Source organism: Pyrgilauda ruficollis, unplaced genomic scaffold, assembly GCF_017590135.1.
Source record: "Pyrgilauda ruficollis isolate IOZ18807 unplaced genomic scaffold, ASM1759013v1 scaffold40, whole genome shotgun sequence".
NCBI lineage: Eukaryota > Metazoa > Chordata > Aves > Passeriformes > Passeridae > Pyrgilauda > Pyrgilauda ruficollis.
In genome coordinates, this window is record NW_024525490.1 from 11804339 (window position 1) to 11830250 (window position 25912).

The following is a 25912-nucleotide window of genomic DNA, read 5'->3' on the forward strand; positions in this document are numbered from 1 at the left end:
CTTTTCCCTAAAATCATGTATTTTCTAGTATTTCCCTACAATAGAGGTATTATTTTCCACATCCTGTGAAGAATTGTCACAACTGCCTGTCTGTCCTTCATACTGCTCCGCGCTGCCCCTCTGCAACCTTTCATAGATAGCTGTAAGAATTACTGCAAGGTGCTGGTAATGATTTTTTACAAGGAACATCTGACTCTATTCCTGATAAGAGTAACAGACAAAGACAGCAGGCACTGGAAGAATATCTCACAAGAGATGCTCTTAAGGGAGATTATTCTCCCACTTCTCAGCAAAGGCAGAGCTCATTATACAACAGGCAAATATCATTGCTGTTTCTTCTCCCCACCACCCTCCACCATAGAGTCCCTGTACAAAACATAACTGAGTTTTAAAAGCTGGAAGATGTTACCCTTGGGTTTTTAGGAAGTTAAAGGTACTAGTAGAACTCTTTTAGTGCTTCTAAAGTTTTTTGGAAGGCCCCATTTTCGAGAGCTATTTTTAATTGGTCCCAGATTCACCTGTGAATTTCCAGAAAGCATGCCCTGTGAGCAGGGAAAAAATTGTTAAAAAGACTGGAACTTTGGAGCAAGTAGATTGTGGTTTTATTTTCGAATTCTTTCTTCAGTTGCCAAATTGAATCTTGCCTTAATTGTACACCTGTAATTTCTGATCCTCACCATCTCCATGTGGATTTTCATTAATACTGATAGTTATGAATACAGAAACAGTATGGATGGCAACAGTCCCAAATTCAGGAAATAAACACAAAACTTTATGTATTTAATAAGATTATTAATAAATACAGATAATACAGTAATAGTTTAATTATATTTCTACTAAACTGTAATTATATTTCTACTAAACTGTAATTTTCGTATGCATGTTGAAAAAATATTTCTAGCAGGCCTTGGAGTATTGAAAAAAAAATGGAAGTGTGCAAGAATATTTTTGTTTTAACAAAAAAGAAAAGTTAAAAGTTTAAAGTAAAGTTTATTTCAAAGTGCATACGTATTTGAAACTTAAAATCAGCATGCTTTCCCTATAGTAATTAGTTAGTATTTGTGCATAGCCATGTTAAACCCTGCTTAAGTGAAGAAATCTGACATGAGATGAATGATACTGATATTTTTATCTTGGTTTACAGGTATTTGACAGAATCTTATGGCAGTGGGCAAGATATTGATGATAGAATTGTAGAAGGTATTGAAGTTTCTTTCATTTAACTAAAGTTTCCAACATTTTTTTTTTCAGAAATGTGACTCAACAGCAAGTGAACAAAAGTAGCATAGAAATACTGTCAGACTTTCTAGAGCACAATTTACAGTTGATCTTGATTCCAGGTTTTAAACATGTTTTATTTGTGATTCACTTTATTTTTATTTATTATAGTATCATGCTGTCATTTATCTAGAAAATGTTTGTGTGTGTGTTTGAATTGAACTTTACACATATAATGTACTCGAGGTGGTACCCAAAATGGAATTTTAAACTGCTTAAAATCTGCGAGGACAAGATTGTTTTTTCATTACTATCTCTTAGTACCAGAAAAATATAAGTCCTCCTCCTCACTATCAAGTTCTCAAAGCCAAATAAAGTAAGGAAGTTCTTTCAAATTATGATTCTGGATCATATTTCCATTATATCATTTTTTGTCAGAAATCACATAATTCAGAACAGCACTTTGACTGTATCTATCTTTACAGTAGACACCCAAAAAAGGTGAAGAGAGACTGTGTTGATCCTTCTCATTGAGCCTCTTTAATGTTGCGTGTACTTCCTATATGAACAGAAAATAGCTTTTTGAGAAAATAGAACCCTCAGCCAATCTAATAATTCCTCATACATCAGTTTAAGTCCTCTATAGCATAGCATAAATTTATTTTGAAATTTCTCAACTCTTTTTCTTAAAAAAATAATTTGGTTTAAATTTTCCTGTTTTCAAATTTGAGCCACTTATTCAAGAGAAGCACTGCAGGCTTTAATCTCTTGCTGCTTTAGGTCTGCTTAAACCAGTTCCTTAGTGAAATCCACTGTGTGCTAAAGGAACTCGGAAAGTGGGCAAGAGTTAGATAATGCCTGATGCAAATTAATTGGTACTTGTAGGTATTCCTCAAAGAGTTTGGGATTTTTAATTTAAAACAGCATCTGATGCATGAATTCTGAAGGTTCTCAGGCATGGTTTTAATGAACATGCTTGAGGCATATGTATTACTAGAGGAACCTTTAGCCTAGCTGAAAGACTTTGTGCAATTTGGTTTTATTAATAATCTTTTCTTTAAAACTTCATATCACATAAAATGCCTGAATAGTTATCAAAGATCTTGTAAGAAGTCAGATTTGCATTTCTATGAACTTTAATTGTTAAGAAAGTGAAAATACAGCCGAACAAAAAAGTTAATTCTCATGTCCTGTTACACGATGTATTATCACCCATATTTTATCCAAGCATTGATGTCATTCCTTCATTCTTTAATTTTTGTAGGAGCAGATATTTAAATGGTTGTCAGTGGAGTTTTAAATATGAGTTTCTGCTTGCTTAGTTTCCAGTGTTTATTTTAAGCTAGAAGCCTTAAAGCCTAGCTGATATTTTTAGTTGTTTATTGTTAACGTGATTTAGTAAACTATTTTTCTTTGATCTTCAAAGCTAGTAAAAAGCAGTCTTTCAGAGGCCTTTTATTTCATAATTAATAAGGAGTTTCAAACTGTTTAAACTGTGCATGATATTTGTATGAGTGTGTATATATATAGACATGAGAATTAGATTGCTTGCTGCCACTCTTTCTGTATGGGCTGAAACATGCTGAAAAGCAGCAGCCAGTAAAAAATAAAATCAGTCAGTCATTTAATTGACCTAATTTGAAAGACAGTGTTAAGTGGTTTTTGAAGTCAACACACTTTTCTAATGTTATATTTATTAATCTCCAAGTCAATCTAATACATTGCATGCATGACATTTAAGTGGCATTTTCGTCTGTGGAATAAGTGGGTAGTTTAGATTTCATGAATAATAAATAATTGGGATGTGTCAAATTCTGTGCTGTCTAACATAGTTTATGTATCAGTTATTTACCTACTTCCTATAGAAGAACATCACTGAATAACTTTTGGTATTTGTCTCTGAATTTCTTGCAGTATTGATTCAAGTACATTGCAGTGTTATGAGACACTTAAGTACTTAATTTTATGTTCTACCACAATATATCCAGTATAATTTGCAAAATATATTATTCCTAATAGGTAATATTTTTCCTTTAATTTTCAAACCTTATTCCAAATAAGTTCCCCGATTAATTATATCTGTTCTCTCTTTCTTTTCGGTAGTTTCCTGACTGAATTTTAACACTACAAAAATTAATTTTTTTAAACAGCAAATCCCCTATTAGAAGCTTTTGGAAATGCAAAGACTGTTCGCAACAACAACAGCAGTCGTTTTGGGAAATTTGTTGAAATTCACTTCAATGAAAAGGTACTGGGATTTTGTTACAGATAACCAGTGATGATTTTTTTGCCACATAATGGAAACGCTAGACTGGCAGGAGGCTGAACAGACTTACTAGTCTTGCAGCAAATAGCCACTGTCCTACTTACAGATTCGATTTGTATTGTGTCACCTTGAAAGAAAAACCAGAGCCACACTGTACTGTCTCATTACTGGAAGGCAGTGGCAACTCAACATAGGAAAATTGCTTCCACCAATAAAAGATTAAAAAAGGGTCCCTTCATTGCATATGTGAGGCTTCCCATATGAAGACTAACTCACTTGCTGTTAGGTATTCATCCATTCCTTTAATGCTCAAGTAATTGTAAGCTGTGTATTAGACATGAACATACTTCGACTTCAAACTTTTTAAATGTATTTGTATGAAATTTTGGGACCTTACATAGTAATCTGTGTGTGACAGATGTCAAGGAATTGGTTTTTTTGATAGAAATACTATTCTACTGTGTATCTTAAGAAAAATTTTCTTTGTTCAAGTGTAGTTTTGTTTGGGTGGGATATGTATGCACACATTCCACAATTAAGAATGACTGTATGGTTGGTCAGTATGTCCAAATTGAAGAATCCTGTCAAGGTTCTCTGGAGATTACACACATGCTTCCTCATCTTTCTGACTGAGGACAGACCAACTGCAACAATTTGTTTCTTTTCCTGCAGACTTATTTTCCTAAGTTTTCATCACTTGGTTTGTAATTTAAATTCAGAGCTTTTGTTAATAGTTTACCTAGTAATTAACCAAATTTCTTTGTGGGGAGAGGGACTTTATCTGTTGGTCTGGTTCATTTTAATAAAGTTATGGAAAGGATCAAAATTTTTACTTAAAATGATAAATTCATGATCTGATTGATTAATGATCTGTCCATCTACCCATCTACATGGTGGTTCAGTTGAATTACTTCAGCTGAAGCAAAAAGCCCTCTGAGTATCTTCAGAAACTGCTTCAAAGCTTGTTTCAGCTTTCCACTTCAAGATCAGCCTGTTTACTTGAGCCCCTTTTTTACAAAGCAACACATCTCACTTTGTGGTCACCTTTTTAAGTCTAGTTTCTCAAAGTGACATGAGTACTGAGACCTCCTGAATAAAGGAACGAATGCATAACTGCAATCAAATTTGTCAGTCAGTTAATCTTTCTTAATTCCTGTAATGGCCATTAAGTTCAGGAATTTCCTTACTGTTAAGATTTTTCTAGGCACAGGGAATTTTATCGTAGGCTAGATAAGAAATAGCTCTCAAAAATCTGTGTCAGAATTCCTTCTCAATAAAGAAGTACAAGTGTTGGAAATAAAATGTTGTGTCATAATTTTGCCTAAGATGTTGTCCAAATATGTATTCTAAAATTTTAACCCTTCCTTTTATTTTACAAGAATCTCAGTGAAATGCAGCTAAAGAAGGTTGTAATAGCACTGTCATACAGAAAGTGTAAGGATGGCTGTAGCAATGCTCTTTGCTGTAACTCCTGAGATTCTGCTATGGATTTCTGCTTTTTGGGGTGAAGAAGACCTTTCTTTTAAGAAGAGTGTATGTATATACAAACATGAGCTGGGGAGAGAAGTAATGGTAAAAGCAATGGTTTTTTTTCTAGGCTTAATATGTATTAGGTATAGATAGCTTTTTATCTTTTCTGGAGCAGTTTCTATTGAGCGAGTCATGATCAGGCAAAAGTAAATTGAAAACCTGAATCTTAAATAATGCTACAGATATTCAGATAATCAGAAAAATATTTCTTCTTCCTAGAACTCGGTGGTTGGTGGATTTGTGTCACACTACCTTCTGGAGAAATCTAGGATTTGTGTGCAAGGCAAAGAAGAGAGGAATTATCATATCTTTTACAGGCTTTGTGCTGGTGCTCCAGAAGACATTAGGGAAAAGCTATATTTAAGCTCTCCTGACAACTTTAGGGTGAGTAGCAGAGTCAGCATTTGTAAAGCTTGTCATATCGTCATATATGGATTTTTCATACAGATCATATTAAAATCTCTATTTATTATCTTTGACAGACTCATTAAAAACCCCAGATTTTCTTTTTGTTAAATCTATTTGATCTTGGAATCAAGACATTTTTCTTTACTGGAAGAACTCCTATACTTTTTCTCTGTCTTAAAATTCATGAATCTGTGCTTTTCCAGAAAATGTACTGTTGCATACCCAGCTGTTAGTAATGTTGTTATGGGCTGTTCTAGAGATGTAAAGCGTGAATTTCTTCAGTGCAAATCAAATCTCCTGGTAAACACCAATCAGTTCTTTGCTTGTGTTCTGTCATTTGTTTCCATCTCTCACCATTTCTTGCCTTATATTTGGCTTGGAACATTATGGAAGCAGAATTTTGTGTATTCCTAAAATACACAGACCAAATCTCTTGGGTTTTGAAGGGTTTTGTAATACAACAATGTGGAATTACAAGGACATAAGCTAAATGACTATCATTTCTTTAGACTTCCTTGATCTTAAACAAGATGAGAAGCACTGCAAACGAAGAATTAAGTTATTGTGCTGACTGTTTTCTTTGTTGGTTGATCTTCCTACTTGGAGTTCTAAATAAAACTTGGACTGTGCTTATCTGTTGCTTTCCCTTTTGCACTCAGTTCCATCAAAATTCAGCAGAGGGCTAGAAGCTTTAAATATACAAATGTCCTGCCAGTTTTGTGCAAAGCGGGGGTTGCACAGGTGAGACCTAAATCAGTGCACTGGCTGTGGGGAAGGTGGGGTACCCTGCTCACCAAACAGGCAGCTGCTGCCTCTTGGCTTGGCCAAGTCAGTTTCTCCTTATGGATGAGTCAGGAAATGGCTACAGAGCAGCACTTCCACATTGTGTGCATTGTACATTCGTACTGTGCTATCAAGGTGATCTTATTGTCTAAAACCCATGACAGTATTCCAGGACAAGTTTCCTTAATTTCTCAAGGCATTCCTAGGGGTCTTCACAGATCTTACATTATTTCTTTAAACACTTAGTTTGTATCTTTTTATATTTTTTCTATTTGTACTCACCTGTGTGATGGAAACTTGTTCTGATGCTTATTAGGTCCATTCCCTAGAAGGCAAGTTTTTCTTTTGAAACACTCAACAAACACAATACTTAAGAACACCCAACACCATTTATATTTGTAAAATGTGAAGTTAGTTTTCAAAACTTTCTTCTTTACTCTGCAGTTACTCTGTGCAGTACTCTCGTTCTCTTGTAAGATTTAAAGCTAAAATGATTTCAAGTACATGTTTTTATTGTGCAGCTACTTTTCCATTAAAATTTATTTCTTGAAGTTAATAGAATAGTAGTTTCTAGAATATGCTGCCTATCCACTCTTGGAGTTTTTTTTAAAATCAAGAATTCTGCTCATGAGAGAACCCAAGGTTGTAGATGTCAGGGTCAGACTTAAAACCTTCTTAAAATCAGGCTGATGCAGGATAGTACTTAACAGCCTGAGTTCTTTTACAGATGACATTTTCTTGCATATTTCATGTATAAAGAGTTTGTAGTCACACCAGCCTTGTCATGCTGTGACCTTTTTTTGACTTCTACTAAGACTATAGCAGGCACTTTAATTTCCATTAAGGATTTTATTGCTTTACCGTAAGTTAGTATTTGAATTCTGAGTTTCTTGCACGTGAAAGGTCCACTCTGCATGTTAAATTATAAAAGTTTAAAGCAGCTTTTTTCTCTCCCTTAAAGTACATATCTTTAATTAAAAACCAAACAAACAAAATCTTAAGATATTTTTCATCTTTTTAAGCTTGTAAATAAATTTAAATATTCTTAAAGTTTATTACCCATATTCCACTACATTTTTATCAAGTACTATTTTATGGAAGATTTTTAGGAAAACAAAATTGTAAAAGATAATTTTCCTCCTAAATTTGCATTTCTTTTGTCAAGATGATTTTTGTGTTCTTTGTTCTCATTTGCTACTTCAGTTTTCATCACAAAATGGCTCTGAATAAGCACACTTGTGTCATTTTTTTTTACCATGTTTTGTTCACTGCATGTCTGGCTCAGAATTCATAGAAATGGCATCTTTCAAGCCTTTGATAATAGATTGTGATATTACACAAGGCAAAGTTTGATGATTGATCAGTATTTTCCAATCAGTACGAATTTTTTTACAAGAAAGACATTAATAAAAAACCTCAAACTCTAAAATTGGTTATTTAGAAAAGCCCATCCCTTAAGTCACATTGCATTGGCCCTATTGTGCCCCTTGTCTTAAGCCTTATGGCTTATCAAGTCAAAGTGCAAATTAGGACCACTTTGACTTCTAAGACTCAAGCCTTGTTTCTTTAAAGTACGCTTTGTTAGAAATATGACCATCTCAAATTTAAGGTGTTTTTTTTTTTTTTTTTTTTTCCCCCAAAGAAGCAAAAAATTATTAAATCATAAAGGATAACTTAATTATCTTTAATCCTTGGGCTTGCTTCTCTTTGACTTAAGTGATCCTTTGGAATCTCCTCCCCATCCATTTGGCCATCATGGCATAGGGACACATTGCTCTGGGCATGTAAACCACTGCATTGACTGCACCTGCCTGACCTGTCCTCTGGATTGCAGCAGCGCTGATGGCCATTACCTCTATATTAGTTCATCCTTCCCCTGCAGGTTCCCTGGGGAAGTGAGAATTTACTTGGCCAAGGATTATGCAAATAGCCCTGCAGTTCTGCAGGTTTCTTACACACCCATTCTCCAGCACAACCCACATGAAAGCGTGCAGTCCTGGGAGCTTGTGCTTTAGGTTGCCCTGCAGAAGTTTTCAGAAATTCAAGGTCATGAGGAAATCCTGTGCTGAACCTTGTAGGTCTTTGTGCCTTGGACTGAATCACATGGCTGGGAAAGCAAAGCTGCACAGTAAATCTGTACCTGGAGTAATTCTATACCTGGAGAACAGAAGATGGGGAGGAAAAGCCCCATCTTTCTCATTTAAATTTCAGGAAGAAAAGTGAAATTGTCTTATTTTTGGGTCATTGAAGTTACAATGGTGTGTTGTACTTCACTAAAAAAAAAAAAAATCAAGCAAACCATACAAACCAAATCCCAAGTTCAATGGTATTTAGACGTACTGCATGATAACCTGAAACTGTGTATTCGTGTTCTTTTGAAAATATAATTTCTCTCTAATTTAATATATTAGTTTACTCAAATTTTAGCTTTCAAATGAAAGCCATTATCTTGTGATTAAATGTCTTTTATGTAGGTTATAATTTAATACCATGCTGGTTCACATTCTCAACCTGTCAGATAAGTTTCCATGCTCTCTTTTTGAAAAGTATGACCTTTTTCACTTCCCATCCCCAGTTTCTGAGATTGTGTTACTAATGCTGCAATACAGGGATATGTTGTGTTTAAAGTACACTGTGATTTGCATTCTTATTGCCTGATAAAGAAAACTTCTGTACTTTGTTAAACACTAAGCTAGCTTTGAACAGTTGTCACTTTGTTTTAATATTAAATTTGTCACCAAGTTTTCTTCTGCTGTTAGGAATGCTTTGAAGAATATTTTGAGGTTTTGGAATTTTGCATGTAAATTTTAATCAGAGAGTAGGATTGTGTGTGTTCACCTATTAGAAAACATCTTTGTTCAATCAAAGAGTAAAGAATCAGTTCACTTCCTTCAGACAAAGGGCTCTGTCCAAACTTTTGGACAGAGTTATTACATTCAGATGAACAAATCAGAAAGGAAAAGCTGGTGATCTCATTTTGCTGAAAGCAACAATAATTATTTAAATCTAAATTCAGTCTGATTTACTGAACAGTAAATCTGAGATTACTATACAACATAAGGTAGGTATCAGAAGCCAGGTTTGAAATAAGGCTTCTGCTTAGACTATGCTATAAGCTTTAAATATTACTCAGGCTTTTTAATACACTATGTCTCCTCATACCTAAAGAAATATTTGGTGAGGAAAAATTAGTAATTTCATATTACATGTAGGCCAGAAAATTAATTCTTTTGGTTGTTGTTTCTGTTGTTTCTGTAATCCTGGACTCCTTGAATAGGTTTAATAGAATCAAAAAATAAGAAAATATTGTGTAGTTTAATGAATATTCCATTGTGTCAAAAATAATTTTAGTTGTCAAAATCAAGAAACCTTCAATGGAAGTTTGGTACTGTAACAGTTCTTTAATTTTGTAGATGAAAATAAATACATTTCCAAGGAATTAATTATGAACACTTATCATGTTTTTTGTATCAAATGGTTAAATCAAACCGTGGAGGGCAAGCCTTAAATAAAAGCATATGTTTTCCTTACTTCTATCTTTAACTATGTGTTTCCACTTTTTTTATTGTTACAGTATTTAAATCGAGGCTGTACCAGATTCTTTGCTAATAAAGAAACAGACAAGCAGATTTTGCAAAATCGCAAGAGTCCTGAGGTATGTTTTTATCTTCAGTTAGTTTATATTGTTAAGTAATGGAGATAGAGTTGAAAGTGATTACAGTTTTATAGTATGGAATGAAATGTTCATTTTACACATCTTTATAGGTCTAAGAGGGTACTCTTAAAGCTGCTGTATTCAGAACTCTGCTTTGGAGTTCAGTCCTAGAAATACATTTTAACATGCATCATAAAATCCATAAATGGAACAACATATATAAAATGGTTCCCCCTTCATTCTTATAATAACATAACATTGATGCTGCTTGTCTTCTGTGGAAAACAAAAATCTAATACTTTTGTAATTTTCTTTTAAAAAATCTTAACTACTGGTAGGAACAGGGCAGAAGCAATGTTTTTCTGGAGCCATTTTTACTACCTGGAGTTTTGAAATGATGCTCCAAACTGTTCTATAAATCAATAGTGCAACCTCACTTCTAACCATGACTATATTCTCCTCCTCAGTGAACTTTAAAGGTTTTTGTTTTCCCCTTGCTATTAACTTCTAGTTATGCCAGAGCATGGAATTTCCTGGATGAAAGTCTGAAGCTTCAAAACATTTATACCTTCTTGCTCCATGTCTGTTTACATTTTTTAGAACTGGAATTACCAGAATTTATAGCACTTAAACCTTTGAGCTGTTCACATGAGGATATGAAAGAATTTGTTCTGAATTGATAGTATATATGAATTGGAAGTTGTTAAAACATTTAATTAAACTTCTACTCTGTTCTCTAATAAAATTTTCATCAACTCAAAGTATGAAATTCACATTTGTGTAGCTGGAAGGTATTTCAAATATTAATAAAATCCATATTTGTGATTCAGTAGCAGGGTAAGCTATATATATATATCTGACAAAAATACAAAAATAACTTAAGAGCCTCATTCCACCAAGTGCCCATGCCATCTCTTCCATAACTTGGTCTTGAAGCTTGTGCTCAACTACAATAGACTATTCAGATAGTTCCTTTCCTTAAGTCAACATTGTCAAGTCTGCCCCTGGATTTCTAATGGTTGTATTATTGTAACACTGAGCATGTAGTCCTGACCTCTATTGTTAAATGTAGGCTATTTTCTGTAATCAGGGATGGTGGAGAGTCAGATACAAAAATACTTATTTGACATCACTGTGAGGCAGAAAGCTGCTAGATACTTCATTCTTGTCAAGCATATAGGCTAGCATTGGGGAATTTTGCCTCAGTTTACCCAATCTGCTTTTCGTGAAGAATTGCAGTGAATAGGCATAGAGTATCAACATTCACTTATTTTTTCTTCTGGAAGATGAACCTGTGCTATCTTCTGTTATTGATGTGACTTACAGGTGGGTGTTGTCATCAAACTTGCCCTCTGATGGACTTGAAATAAGAGAAGACTTGATTTGAAATGTGTTTGTCTAAATTAAAAACATACTCAAGAGAATAGTTGTGAAAATATGTATGACATGAAGTAGCAGAACATATGATACTGTAATACTTATATGTAACTACCATATCTGTTTGAAGGCTCAATAAAGGATCAAAGTTAAATGATATTTAAACCTACTATAGCTATTTAAACAGGAAATATATTGCCTTGTTCAGGTTTTTAAATTGGAAATATAGTATTTGCTGTCATTTTATAAAAAATATTAAGATTGTTTTTTTGAATAAAAGTAGCTGGAATAATCAATTAATACTTCAATTATTTTTGTGTTTTCCTTATCAGGAAGATGAGGTGATCATTTTACATAACTAACATGTAGTTTAATGTTATTGATGTGCCTACATGTTGTGTGAAGTGAATTTTTCAGATGCATGTGGTGTGTTGTTTTGATAAAAATCATGTTAGCTTATTTGACACTAACAAGGCTTTTATTCAGTTATTCTTTTTAATTGAAAACATTTAAAAATAAGTGTAAAAATGTAGCTCAGTCTGTGCATGCTCATATAGTTTCTTGACTGCATGCAGATGTGTTAATTTCTACTATTTAAACTGGTTTATAGCTAAAATAGCTTTCAATGTATTTAAATTTGAAAAATCAGCAAAATGTTAAATTAGTATTTCAGAACACAGCTAGTATTTTTCTAAGCCATAGACCACTACAAACAACTTTACTGTTTCTTAATTACACCAAGAAGTTAATTAGTCTATTTCTCTAAATAAGCCTGTTTATAATAGGGATAACTCTCCTGGTTCTGATTTGTCCTGGCCTTCTGTCATCCTATTGCAAAGACCTCCATCTTCTTTCAGCTGCTTGGGGCTAGAAGGATTCCTTTGTATTAAATGCTCCAATAGCTTCCTTAGCCAAAGTCTTCCTTCTCCCTGCTCACTATCTCATATTTCCTTGTCCTTAGCAGTCACATTCTCTCTAGCTTCTGCTTTCTGAAGATAGTTTGAAGTTTGCTGTAAAATTTAAGTTTGAAGATCATGCTTCCAAGTATCAACAACTTAAAATAAATAAAGGTTCTTGCGAAGCCTATATTGTATGAAGAACTCGAATCTCTATTTAGTTTGGCATGCTTTGTATGCATTTTGATATGACTTATTCTTGACTGGAAATATTTGCTTACGTTTACTCTAAAGCACTTACATAGAATTTTTTTTTCTTGTTTTATAGTATCTTAAAGAAGGTTCCTTGAAGGATCCACTGTTAGATGATCATGGAGACTTCAACAGAATGTGCACAGCAATGAAAAAGATTGGACTGGATGATGAAGAAAAACTTGATCTTTTTAGAGTAGTGGCTGGTGTCCTTCACCTTGGAAATATCGATTTTGAGGAAGCTGGGAGTACTTCAGGTTAGATGAAATAGAAATTGTTTTTCGTAAAAATACTGAAAATGCCTCTTGATTAGAGACATTCCCTTTGCATGTGAATTACTGCTTTTGAAAGCTTCTTTGTGTTCATGAGTAATTCAATCTTAATTCACCCCATTTCGAAGTCAAGTTTACCTGTCTGTTTTAAAGTTGTACTTCTTTACGTGCTCTGAAAGCAAATAGGGTTGCACTGAAATTGTTCAAGAACTTGTTCAGTGAAAAGTTTGATATAAAGAGCCACTTTGTGTCTTAGAACAATACTTGTATTTTAATGGTAGCTTTAAAGTCCAACTTCTCTCTAATGTCATGAAAATATCTTGACACTAGAAATTAACAACTCCATCTGTAGGGAAAGGCATTATGTCCTTTGGCTTCCAAAAATAACATCGTGTTAGTATTTTGAGATGAAGAAAAAAAGTTACAGCAAAAACCTAAGGAACTATAACTTCCTAATTTTAAGACATTGCTCACAAGATGAAGCAGTACAAGTGTAGTTGGGACTTAATTGCAGAATATGCATGAAGATTGATGAAGGAGAATTAATGATTTGGGAATTGCCCTCATTACCTTACTACTGAAATCAGCCTCTCTAAATTGAGAACTGCTGTCCACATATTCCCGAAGGACTGATTCCCCTGGGTCTCGAGGTACTACAAATACAACTATAGTAGACAACATAAGTATGTAACTCTATCTTGAGTTGCAAGACAGAGTGAAATTGGTTCCTCCTGGTCCTACTTCCAGTATGTATAGCTGTTGGTGCAGTTGTTTGGAAGAACAGACCAAAGAACATTTTAAAAGGTGTTCTGAATGATGAATTAAATGAGTGCTAACCTTACAGGTTTACTAGCTCCTGACTTGTACTTGGGTGCAGAATCAGCACAGTACTGTACAAAACATTTTGTTCAGAAGAGATCATGGGTGGGCTCCAGTCCCCATGAGTCAAATCAGGGCCAGTGCTGAATTCAGACTGGGTAGCTTAGGGTTGGCACAGAGGTGGGTTGTTTTGTTTTTGTTTTTATTTTTGTTTTTGTTTTTTCCACTCTCTACTCTGGATCAAATGAGAACCTCCCCAGTGTCAGTTCATTGTTGCCATCTTCACAAAGATGAAGGAAATGAACATGATTAATGAGAATGAATCTGGGCAGATGCAGGTGTAGAGATGGGTAGTGGCTTTGTGTAGCTCAAACCAGTAAGCTTCCCAGAGAGCTTCCCTGTTTGGGCCTTTTGTGAGTTGTCACTTAGGCATTGACAGGGTTGAACAGTGAAAGAGGCACAGATGTGAGTTTGAGGAGGAAATGAATGAGAAGAGCGGGAATCACAGATGGTAAGGAAAGTCAGGGTTTAGAGAAGGGAACATCACCAGAGAACTTAAGTCCTCTAAATACTGAAATTCAGACCCATTTTTTTTTCTGGAATAAATTATAGATCTTCTAAAATGTAAAGGAACTTTAAAATGTCAATTGATGTATTGAACTTCTAAATTCCAAATATATGTTTTGTTTTTCCCTTACCTTGTGTGTCTACACACAGGGTGTGTGTTCGAACTGTTGCAGGCAGTCTCTCACCAGAGACCCCCTAAAGTTCTGTTGCTGCTCTACTGCAAGCACCAGGAAATACATGTAAATAAGTGCTAGATTTTACTAAAGCGGGTGGTGTTCCACTTGGAGATCTCTGCTGGCCCAGCCCTGGCGCCTAGGCAGCTGCAGAGCAGCAGGGAGTGTACCTCTCTGCTGTTCACCTGGGACGGGCACACAGCCTTATCTGGAAAATCCGAGTGCCAGGAGCCTGCCCTAGCAGCCACTTCTGCTGCATAGCAAGGCAGCCTGGAGGATTACAGGAGCATCTAAGTTCAAAAGTTTTAAGTCACTAGAGTTAGCTTGTAGGGGTTAGCACTTCTGCATTTTGGGATAGTTCTTCCCTACAAGCAGCCTGGACAGTGTTCTAGAAATACAGAATTTCATGCGTAGTTTTTGGGGCGAGGTGTTATTTTTGTGTTTGTTTTGAGGGGGTTCCGTGGGTTCTGAGAACTGCCTCTTGGCACCGAACTGCTGTGAGGGCAGAGGAGACTCCCCTGAGGGCAGCTGCTCACGGTGTGTGTCCGCAGGGGGCTGCACGCCGCGCGCGCGGAGCCAGGCGGCGCTGGAGCGCTGCGCGGCCCTGCTGGGCCTGGACGAGGACGACCTGCGCGGGAGCCTCACCTCGCGCGTCATGCTCACCACGGCAGGGGGCGCCAAGGGCACGGTCATCAAGTGAGTGGCGGCACCGGCGGGAGGGGCGGGGCCGGGCGTGAGGGGCCGCCCGCGCTGGGTGCGATCCGTGCCGGTGGGTGAGCACACCGGCTCAGTGGAATCCAGCTCCGTAACCAGCTGCAGGGGTGAACAGGGGTGCGGGGGTGAGGGGCCGGCCGCGCTGCCCCGCTGGGGTCGGATCCATGCCGCCCCTGCTCACCCACCGGCACAATGGAACGCAGCTCCGTAAGCAGCTGCAGGGTTTAACTGCGGTGCGCTCGCACCGAGCGCCGCTGTCTAAAGCGCTTTTTTAATGCCTCACCGAGCACAGGGGCACCCCCATGGTCGTACAGAAATCGCAGTGCTGAAGGCTAGCAGGCTTACAGCACTTCGAATAAGTAACTCCTGTGTTGTATAAAATCTGTCGTGTGTCAGTGAGTACACTGTGTGGCCAAAGAAAGTATAGCAGTCGGGCGGTTAAATCCACAGCCTGCACAGCAAATTTGATATGCTAAAAGATTTATCAGATACACTCTATCTAGGAATGTTAATGTGGTGCCTAAAGTCTTTTCAGGAGACACTTGAATCTTTCTCGTGAGGGCTGCACAATGCTCCCGTGAGTGCTGCCCTGTAATAATTAGGGCTGGGATGCTTTAATTAGGGGGCAGTATATCCACTCTGAATGTCTCAGTGATCAGTGTCCTTGTGTTTATAATTCTTCTGAAATCAAATTTCAGCACAGAAATGTGCTGCTTTTTTCTGGCTTTGGTAAACACACATTTAATCTTGACTGTTAATAATGTTTCACAAAAACATGGATAGAAAGTGTATTATTTTGTCTTTCTTCATTTTTTTTCTGAAGCTGTTATCCAGGTAACTTCCTAGGCACAGAAGCAAGATAATGGTTCCTTTCTGTATGCACATGGAGACAAATTAAGGCCAAAGAAAATGTATGGTACCAGTGATAACATTTCAAAACCATGAAATTTATGGCTCTTGCAAAACTGAGTTTTATGAAAATGACAATGCAATTACTTTTTACTTATGAAAAAACCTGTAGCTTCCGCCACAATTCTTCTCTTGCTGAGATTTTTCCTAGCACACGAGCTGTCAGGGATGCTAGCTAAATGCCTGCAACTGAATTGTGTGTTTTAACATTTAGTTTTCTATGTTGAGTATTTTCTGGAGTTCACATCAAAAACTGAATTTGGACTAAGCAATTTTGAGCACATTAAAGTAATTCTCAGGGTTCAGCTGAATGTATCAATCTTTTAATTATGGAAGCTAATGAACATTCACTATTTGGAAGAATGCAGGTGTGCTTTTTATTAACATGTGGAAACAATCAGATTGTTTTAGTGAATTGGAAATACTTTATTTACATTACACTGAATGTTTAATACATGAAACTCATAATTATCCGTATTAATGGGTTTTATTTATGTTCCTTACATATTTTGTCTTCACAATTTTTATGGAAATTTATTACATAAATTATTATAAGGGAAAAAGTTCTAATGCAGTGACAAATGATAAATAACATTGGGGGGAGCAGGAAAGGGCAATGTGTTACTCGGCATTCATTTAAAAGCTGAAGATCTAGACCTCTTAATTGTGTATTCAGTAGTCCATTTCTGGAGATTAAATTCTTCTCTCCCTGCCCAGTGTAAATTCCTCCTCTCTCTCCCCCAGCAGTTGCTAGAAATTTGGGACTTTGAGTCATTGTTGTCTTGCTGCCTTATCAGATGATACGGAGTGTTACAAGTAATTTTCCCCCTTCATTACAAGCTTAATGTATAGGAAGACATCAGTCTTGCAGGAAAAAGTGTCTCCAGTGGAAAATATTGACCGAGCTTTTACTATGTGGTCTTTTCCAGACCATGTCTAAACTGACAGCAAAATCTTTTATATATTCATCTAGGAGAAGCTTTATCAGTATTGTGGATAATAGAGTAGAAAGTTACTTATTGTACAGTACAGATGGCACTCATAGTAATTCATGGCAATATGAACATTTCGGATTTTGAAAGTCAATAACATTTTTTACTTAATTCAAGTTGGGATGCATTGCTGATCTTTCTCTGTTGACTTACTGCTTCCCTGGTTATTCTTCATCTTTCATTTGCATTTTTTAATTCTTCTCAGCTTACTACTACCCACTTTCCTTTACTGAAATTTATCTTGTGGATTTTTACATCATGAATTTTTTGAAAATAATTTTGTACGCTAATCTTGTTACCAAGATTTTCTGCTTTCCTAATTCAGTATTATTAGAGCCCATTTTTTGAGAATACCCTGAATTTCACATTCTTTTTAAGTGAAAGTGTTAAATAGAAGCAGAAGGGCTTTGAACGAATTGTATCCATGTCAGATTCAGATGGCACCCCACTGGAAATGCTCTCAGTGGACTGCTGATTCAGCCTCTGAGAGCAGGTTTGTTTTGGCTGTTGTACATGTAGCACCTACATAAGGCTTGTCTGTGTATGTTCCTTTTGAGAATATTTGGTGGGACATATCAAGCTAGCACCATTATGAGGCACACCATGTGATCACTCCTCAAAAGACACTGTCAAGGAAGGTTTCTTAATTTTTGTTACAGCTTTGAGTTTACTTTGGATTAAAATTGTAAAGATTTTCTGATATCAGTCAATTTATCCTGACAAACCTGTAGCGTTATTAGCATTGTGTATTTTCAAAAGTCTGCAAACACAAGGAGCTATGTTTTCATGCCAGTAGATCTTATTTTTCCAGTGTTTTATTTTGAGGGTATCAAAAATGAGTTCAGCAGACTCCTTACAACATGTCAAGGATTAATGCATTAAGCCTCTTTTGCTAGCATTTTTTAAACTTGTGCATCTAAAAGCAGACATGCTCTAATAAATACACCGATGTCATCTCACATGGCTTACTGCATGTAAAAGTGGATTGGACTGTTTTACGTATTCGTTACATAGACACAATTTTTTCCATGGTAGTGTCGTTTAGAAACTACTTGGCTGCTATCACTATTAGAGTTTTGACAAGTACGTTGTTTTTTTTGTTCCAGCAACCCAAAGAGCTGGTCATTTCTCTCTCTTTCTTAGGGACCTTTTGTGTGCAAGTAGATCATGTGAGTCCTAATAGGTCACAGTGAATAAATAGCTCGGCTGAAATCACTGTGCTCAGAGTATAACAAAGGCTTTGTTCTGCTGGGCACAGTGGAGCCAACAAGGAACAGTAGGAGGGTGATGCTAAGTGCAACTGCTCTGGATTTTATTAAATAATCATGTGCAGTGAACTGCCTGGGGGACTTGACAGCTGCACTACATCTATCTATCCTTGTCTCCCAAAACCCCATAATAATTACCTTGCTGGATGATGTTTTTGCCATCCATGTGAAGTGTATTTACAGAGAGAAATAATGTGTTAGGATTCAAAATCTGGTGCTTCTCTTAGACTGTAAATGTGCTACTGTGCTTTTCTCTTGCTCAGTTTCTTATTTGCAAGAGAACTCACAGAGGACTCCATCATCACAAACTAAATTATTTTACAATGTGAAAAAAATTAACTTGCATCATTCCAGGTCCTTCAGCTTCTTTTGCAGTACATTTTCTACCAAAATGCATTTTTTTTAGTGATGCTACTGAAGTGTCCATTGGAAAAACTTTTTCAAAGAATACTTTTCTACATTATTTTGAACTTTAGCTTTTTTCAAATTACAAATGTGCTGCTTAAATTCTTTAATTATGTGGAGTATTTAACTAGGTAGGGTTACTTAATCCAGGCTACTTTATTTATGAACCAATAACCATATTGGATGACAGTAATTGATGGATATTGCTTCACCTGCTCTCTCCCTCAGTTGTTGTCAATCATGGGCAAATTATACATGTTTTTAATTAAAGGTAATTTGTTCTGGAATATATTTGGGAACTAAATCTGCCCCATCCATGCTTTCCCCTAGGTCTCAAACTCTAGATCATTGGTAACCTTGCTGAAGAAATTGGCACGAAGACCAAACAAGGGTTTTTCTTGCAGCCTTGCCAACGTGCTTAGAATTTGGCAATTTTTTTCTCTATTCCATTTAATTAGCTGATAAATTCAGGAGAGAGAAAGAAGGTAAAATGGAGGAAGGAGAATTTATCTTTTCCTGTTCAGGCAAGAAACAAGAGAAAGAAAGAGATTCATTGTCTTTGTGCAGACCAAAGAAAGGAAGAGCTGAGGGAAAGCAAGTTCAATGAGAAGAAAGCGACTTGTTCTGAACATCAGTTCTGTGATGGGGCTCTTGTGCATCTACTGTCTCAGGGCATTTTCAGCATTGTTTAGTGGTTATGAACTTTCAGTTGTGCAAAATTAATTGCAGGGTTAAATTTTCTTTCCATGTGTGTTTGCTGCATATATGAAATTTAACAACAAGGGTTTGTGCAGTCTTTAGAATTGCACTTTAACAGTGGCAGAACTTGCTATTTTGAACACTAAGACCACTTTGTAAATACACGCTCTAGCAGTACAACTGTTTGTCATGTTGTTTTAAAAAGTAAGTGAAAAACATAAATGATTTTCATGTGTTGTATTATGTAAAAGGTCTGCAGCTGACAGGAATTAGTATTCTGATCTCTTAAACGTATCAGAACAAAATGCAAAGGTACCTTCCTTCTATTTATAAGCTGAGATTTCTGTCAGTACTCATTACCTTAAGATAAGATAGATACTTAGTGGAAGACAAGATTGTGTGTTAAAGCTAATTACTATCAAATGTAATGTAGCTGCAAGTGTCCTTTGGGAATGGAGACTCTGGTTCTTTGCCTTACCAGTCACAGTAGAAAGTGATCTCCATCACTGTCATGATTCTGCATCAGAAGTATTATCCTTGAGGAGATAAAAAAATAGTAATTATTAGTTAGCTTAGTGCTTATGAATTCTGGGAGGTGAAGGAAATTATGCAATATGGCTAAGCTGTTGTGGTCTAACTCCAAGGGGCAACTCAGCCCTCTGCCAGTGGAAGGGAAGGGAAAAGGGGAAGAGTAAAAACGAGAAAACACATGGGTTTTTGATAAAGACAGTTTAAAAAGTAAAGCAAATGCTACAAGTGCAAGCAATGCAAAACCAGGAATTCACTCTCCACTTTCTGTTGGAAGGTCAGTGTTCAGCTCCCCAGGATAGCAGGCTTCATCAAGCATGGTTACTTAGGAAGACGAAATTTTAAACTCATAGAATCATTCCTCTTTCCCTCTTCTTCCTTCAGCTTTTATTGCTGAGCATGATGCCATATGATAGGGTATGTCCCTTTGGTCAGTTGGGGTCAGCTGTCTCAGCTGTGTCCCCTCTCAGCTTCTTGTTCACCCTCAGCCTCCTCACTAGTGTGATGGGGTGAGGAGCAGAAAAGGTGTCAGAGCAAAAACTGAACTACAGGCTTTATTCTAACATAACAAATCATAAGTAAATAGTTGAAATATTTTTCAATGGTGATGTATATGGTGATGTATATATTTTAAATATCTTTCTCTGGAAACTGTCCATAGAGTTTCTAATTATCTAATAAACAATTATGAAAGTGTCTGAATCTCATTTCCACTGATGGTAGCAAAACGTTATTGTTTTTTACAGGTAAGATAGTCTAACAAGGCAAGGTTGTTTCCTGCCTTGGCCTAGAGATTGGGGGTGGGGGGGGGTAGGTCCTAATTTATGGCATTGGAAAGGCTGTTTTTAAGTTTAGAGTCTAATCTCAGCATTTTTCAGTAAGGAATTCTGAAAAATAAGATCTGTATCTTGTTTTTTAGGGTACCGTTGAAAGTGGAACAAGCAAACAATGCTCGTGATGCCTTGGCTAAAACCGTGTATAGTCATCTGTTTGATCATGTAGTGAAAAGGGTAAACCAGTGTTTTCCATTTGAAACTTCTTCTTTCTTCATTGGAGTTCTAGATATAGCTGGTTTTGGTAAGTATACCTCAAATAATTTCTAGTTGCCGCATTTTCCCACCAAAGATTCAATAACAAATTTTGTAATGAAGAGTGGAAGGGTTTTCTTTTTGTACTTGATGGTTCTTGTAAAGGTTTTGCTGTCTTTGACTCACTGAAAATTCAAAACAGGGCATGTTTTGTGATGTGCTCTAGTCCTGCCATGCTTGTCCAGGGGAACAGCCTTTGGTTTTCAGGTCTTTAGAATTTTGATATCTACTGCCAGCCTGTTGTAGCATGGATGCATGAGGGTGTATTGGTACAATTTCACTGTCTGGTAGCATCTTGATTTGGTTTGCTGCCAACTGTCTGTCATTTATCTTAGAAATATTATCTGCTGCAGTATTTTTAGATGGCTTGTGTACAACTTGGAAATCTGTAAAAGATTTCATTTTGCTGAAAGAAATGGCTATGGATCTGAACACATCTTTAAATATTAGCATTGCGAAGCTTCTCTTATTTACTATTTAAGTTACATTCTTGGAACACTGTTTTATCTTAAAAGTTTAACTTCTGTCTTTCAGAGTACTTTGAACACAACAGTTTTGAACAATTCTGTATAAACTACTGTAATGAAAAACTGCAGCAATTTTTTAATGAAAGAATTCTGAAAGAGGTATGATATATTTAATGTTATATTTGAGGATTTGTTTTTTTACTGTTCTATTTGAGGAATTGTTTTTCCTGAAATGATGCTTTAAGAAGCACTGCTTTTCATAAGATTATACATTGTGTTTGAAAAAAAAAATCAGTTGATATACTATTTCCATATTATGTGACATCTTGTTGTGTCAGAAAAGAATGTGGATTTTTGAAAACCAGCAATGAGGTATTCAGAGATTGGATAATACCTGATTCACTAATACCTGATGAAAATATTGAATTGAACAGGCTTATCATTACGGTGTTAAAGTTGGAAAATATTTAGCTGTGTAAGGAAATTCTCAAATGTGTGTTGATTCATGCTATATTTTTTTTAAATTGCTTCATGTTTATTAGAAAAAATAATTTTTTTTCTTGTTTTTTTTTCAGTTAAAAAAAAATTAAGTGTGGTGTTTTCTCTTTTCAATTACTTTTTTTTATTTTTTTTGCAATTTCAGGAGCAAGAACTTTACCAGAAAGAAGGCCTGGGTGTTAATGAAGTTCGTTATGTAGATAATCAGGACTGTATAGGTATGTACTTCTTGAATTGTCAAGCTTTTTGTTACTGTCATGTGGAAAAAAGCTTCAAGCAGAAGAGGTGAAATATGCATGGCACTAGTAATTATATGGTTTTATATATAGCCTCATTCAATTCACAATTGTAAGAGTTCATAGGCATTTCTGCAGTACAAGCATTAGCAATTTCATCCTTTCCACAGGAAAAAGTTTGTAGTAAAAATTCCTCTTAAAAGAGCAGTTTCATAGAGAATGGAAAAAAAGTTGCAAAACTGTGAGTTTGTGTCTAATAGTTTCAAGAATATGAATTTCTGTGTCAGCTTTCAAAGGCTTTGGAGTATGTGTGTGAGAGGTCAAGGCAATTCAGTTGTTAAAAGTTGTGAAACCACCACTGTATGCTCAATTCTGGTCTGCCTTTCCTAAAACAAATTTTTACTTCTCACTGGATCATGTTATCAAATGGAAATATTAACCTTTTAGTTTTGACGTGTGGTGAAATGTGGATGAAAAGCTTAAAAATCTCCCCCAGCAATTGAAGCTAGACCTAGGATCATACTGTAAGAAGACTTAGGCACTTTTTGGATGACTAATTTCAGCTTGAGACTAAGAGTTAGAATTAGACAATCGGTTCCTGATTTTTTCCCCCATGTTCCAGAAGAGTTAGAACTTCTAGATTTGATGGATATCCTATACATTCCTATTAACATACATAGAATTGATTTGCAATGACTTCTTGTATTTTATTTAATGGCTTTCCATAGGTACTTTTGTAGAGAATCAGTCAGCATTTAGGTGTGTAATGTTCAGTGGTGATACAAGTTGATATATTCAATTTCCATAAATATATGGGGTTTTTTATCAACAGATTTGATTGAAGCAAAATTAATAGGTGTACTGGATATTTTGGATGAAGAAAATCGTCTTCCCCAACCAAGTGACCAGCATTTTACTTCAGTTGTGCATCAAAAACACAAGGACCATTTCAGGCTCTCAGTAGGTTTATTTTTGTTGTCTGTCTTGTTTTAATGAAACAGTTCTTGGAACAGTTGATAGTAACACTTCAATTTAATGAAAATCTTTCATAAGAAATCTCATACCACCCAGTCTGCACAGTCTGTACTTCTTTTTTAAAGACAAGTTTGGTTATTAGATTTGATGAAAAGTTCATTGAAGGCTTCAAGCAATTCTAATATCCTGCTGAAAATAAAGCCATATTCTTGACTTGCATTTGAAGTTTTTTAACATGTAAAACATCAAAAAGAAGTAAAAACACATTTTAATTTAGGTTTGTTTCATATCAATGAGTTATTTTGTTGTTATTTTAAAAAATTTCTTGCTTTGGAAAGCATTTGACTCATGTCTAGTGTCTAGCTAGCACTTCAGAGAGGAATATAGGAATCATACTAGGAAAATTTTTTTTGTTGCTTATTTTTTAACATGTAGCACTGTCTGGAAGATTAAGGCAAATTGTTGCAATTTATATCCATGAATTGTGTTGAAATAAGAAAAACTGCTGAAAAAATGTGAGCAAAGGAAGCCATCATTTATATAATCCATTTACCAAAATTGTCATCCATTTACCTTGTGTTAAGTTTCCACTTAGTCCTGCTTGCCTCAGTTGGTGTGCAATGAAACATTCTGATGGTATGTGTATGATCAGCTGGGTGCTTGCCTCTAAAGATATACCGTTTAAAGCCATATCTTGAGCTTCCATCTAATCCTATTCATATAACAGGGTTATTCATCAGCTGTCAAATTCATGATAAAGAAAATGTTGATTAAAGGCAAAACCGAAATCAACTGGCTGGTATTAGCAATCCTGGTGACTTGTATTTTGAATGCAATGTATTTAAGAGTGTGGAAGAGTTTGAAATTAGGTTTTTAGAACATCATGGTTTGGACAGGAATGGTAATGAACAGCACAATTGTATTGACAGGAAATGTGATTTTTAACACTTAGTAGTCCTGGCAGATCAAGATGGTGTTCTAAGAATAAACTTTTTTTAGTTTCCATTGCAATTCTTCTTTGTAATTCATTTTCTTAATTCCAGATTCCTAGAAAGTCTAAATTGGCTGTTCACAGAAATATCAGAGATGATGAAGGCTTCATTATCAGACACTTTGCAGGAGCCGTATGCTACGAGACGGTAATTTTGTCTATGGAACACTATGTTTATTGTGTTTTATAGAACATTTATATTTTTTCAGTGCATATAGCTTAAATGACAAAATTTCTTGTGATCAGAAGTTCAAACATTGGTATGCCTTAAGTTTGAAACTAATTTTCTGCGTATTTCACAGAATTGACAGTTTCTTTTAACTTTTCAGGATACAGCCTCAGCCCATTTTAATGACATGTGTTTTGTGTAAAAGTTTCATATCTATAGGTAATGGTGTCAGTATTGAATATATTGATTCGCAACCTGCATTCAATACTGCAAATTTTGTGTCAAAAGATATTTACATCCTGGGGAGAAGAATAAACTATGTGATATAAAAGTATTGTTAGTGAATGTATTCTTGCTGATTTTTGAATTAAGTATGTAACTATGTTTCCTTTAGTTTTCTAATTACACTGAAGTAACTTGGACAGTAAAACAAATGTGCTTTTATCTCTTGGGTTGTCTTTTCAGATGCAATTTGTGGAAAAAAACAATGATGCTTTGCACATGTCTCTTCAATCTCTTATATGTGAATCCAAGGACAAGTTTGTTCGACAGTTGTTTGAGGCCAACACTAACAACAACAAGGATCCCAAACAAAAAGCTGGGAAACTCAGTTTCATCAGCGTGGGTAACAAATTCAAGGTAAAATCATATAGTAAAGAGTCCTAATTTCTTATAATATATGCCAGTTTTATGTTACTTGAATTGATGGAACCTAAGGTTGGGAGAACTAGCAGTAACTTGAGATTCAGAAGAAAATTTGGTTAAATAGATGGTTTTCTTCTGTTGAGTGATAAGAAACATTGTAAGATACATGTTATGCTTTTCTGTCAAAAGTATCTTCCATAGCAGACCTTACAGAGATTATACATTGATTTTGGGGTCAGAATCTTTCAAAGTCACATAGAAGTCTTTATTCGAAAGGTTTTGAGATTTAAATTGGGATTCCGTGGTCTTGAAAATGTTCTAGATGTGACAAAATCTGTTCTTCCATCCTATTGTAATTATACCTTCTAGGAGATGTACTGATTCCCTACAGAGAGTTGGCCAAACTCTCAAAATTCAGTACCTAACCTAACCTTAGTTTTTCCTTTTCTGAAATATATACTTAATCATGGCTTACACAGGAAGATATTCATTGTGCTGAATGTTTCCTTTCTCAATACCTGAATCTGATGCTTCTCCTCATTTTCTCCTTTCTTCTGATGTTATAAAGCTGACCTTCAAACCTTGTCTTCTCCAAATGTTTTCTGCATCCTTTTCTCATACAGCAGTTTTATTTTAGCTGGACTATTCCAGCTCAGGATGGCTAGAAAGAGAACAATAGGGGCATTAAGAGATGAAAAGCAGGCACATCGTGGGCTGCAGGTAAATTTTTCAGTCTCATGGATTTACAGTTGGTAGAGCTGCAGCAATTTCAGCAAGAGCTCTTTTCAACACATCTGGGCCAGATCCAATGAAGGATTTGTATGCCTTCAAGTCAAGTGCTGAAACAGTTTTGGTGTACTGTCTTACCTAGGGCCACCAAAAACCCACCTCATATTCCTAGCTAGACTCCTTACACAGTCCCTGGGGAATGCAAGTATGTTAGATAATCCAATAAACCTGCACATAGAGTGAGACACTGCCAGTAGCAGAAGAGGGTTTCTGTATTTCTGCTCCATATCAAGGTTAAGTACTGGATCAGGACTGCAGGATAAATTCCTTCTTGCATAATCATATTTTGTGGCTAGCATTTGGAACTGTTCTCTAAAGATGAA

The 25912-nt window shown here is 35.8% G+C and overlaps 1 protein-coding gene across 3 annotated transcripts in view; it reads left to right on the plus strand.

The window, feature by feature from the left end:
• Positions 1-25912, plus strand: part of MYO6 (myosin VI) — a 101820-nt gene that overhangs the window by 44270 nt on the left and 31638 nt on the right. For 2 of the 3 annotated variants that reach the window (XM_041477475.1, XM_041477476.1), the window contains exons 7-18: positions 1145-1200; positions 3369-3466; positions 5234-5398; positions 9780-9860; positions 12462-12642; positions 14768-14912; positions 20651-20808; positions 21354-21445; positions 21930-22002; positions 22853-22980; positions 24039-24134; positions 24621-24794. In XM_041477475.1, the coding sequence (XP_041333409.1) occupies positions 1145-1200; positions 3369-3466; positions 5234-5398; positions 9780-9860; positions 12462-12642; positions 14768-14912; positions 20651-20808; positions 21354-21445; positions 21930-22002; positions 22853-22980; positions 24039-24134; positions 24621-24794 (1447 nt within the window). Of the gene's footprint in view, positions 1-1144; positions 1201-3368; positions 3467-5233; positions 5399-9779; positions 9861-12461; positions 12643-14767; positions 14913-15753; positions 15829-20650; positions 20809-21353; positions 21446-21929; positions 22003-22852; positions 22981-24038; positions 24135-24620; positions 24795-25912 lie in introns of those variants that run through there. The other variant, XM_041477477.1, reaches the window with a different exon arrangement.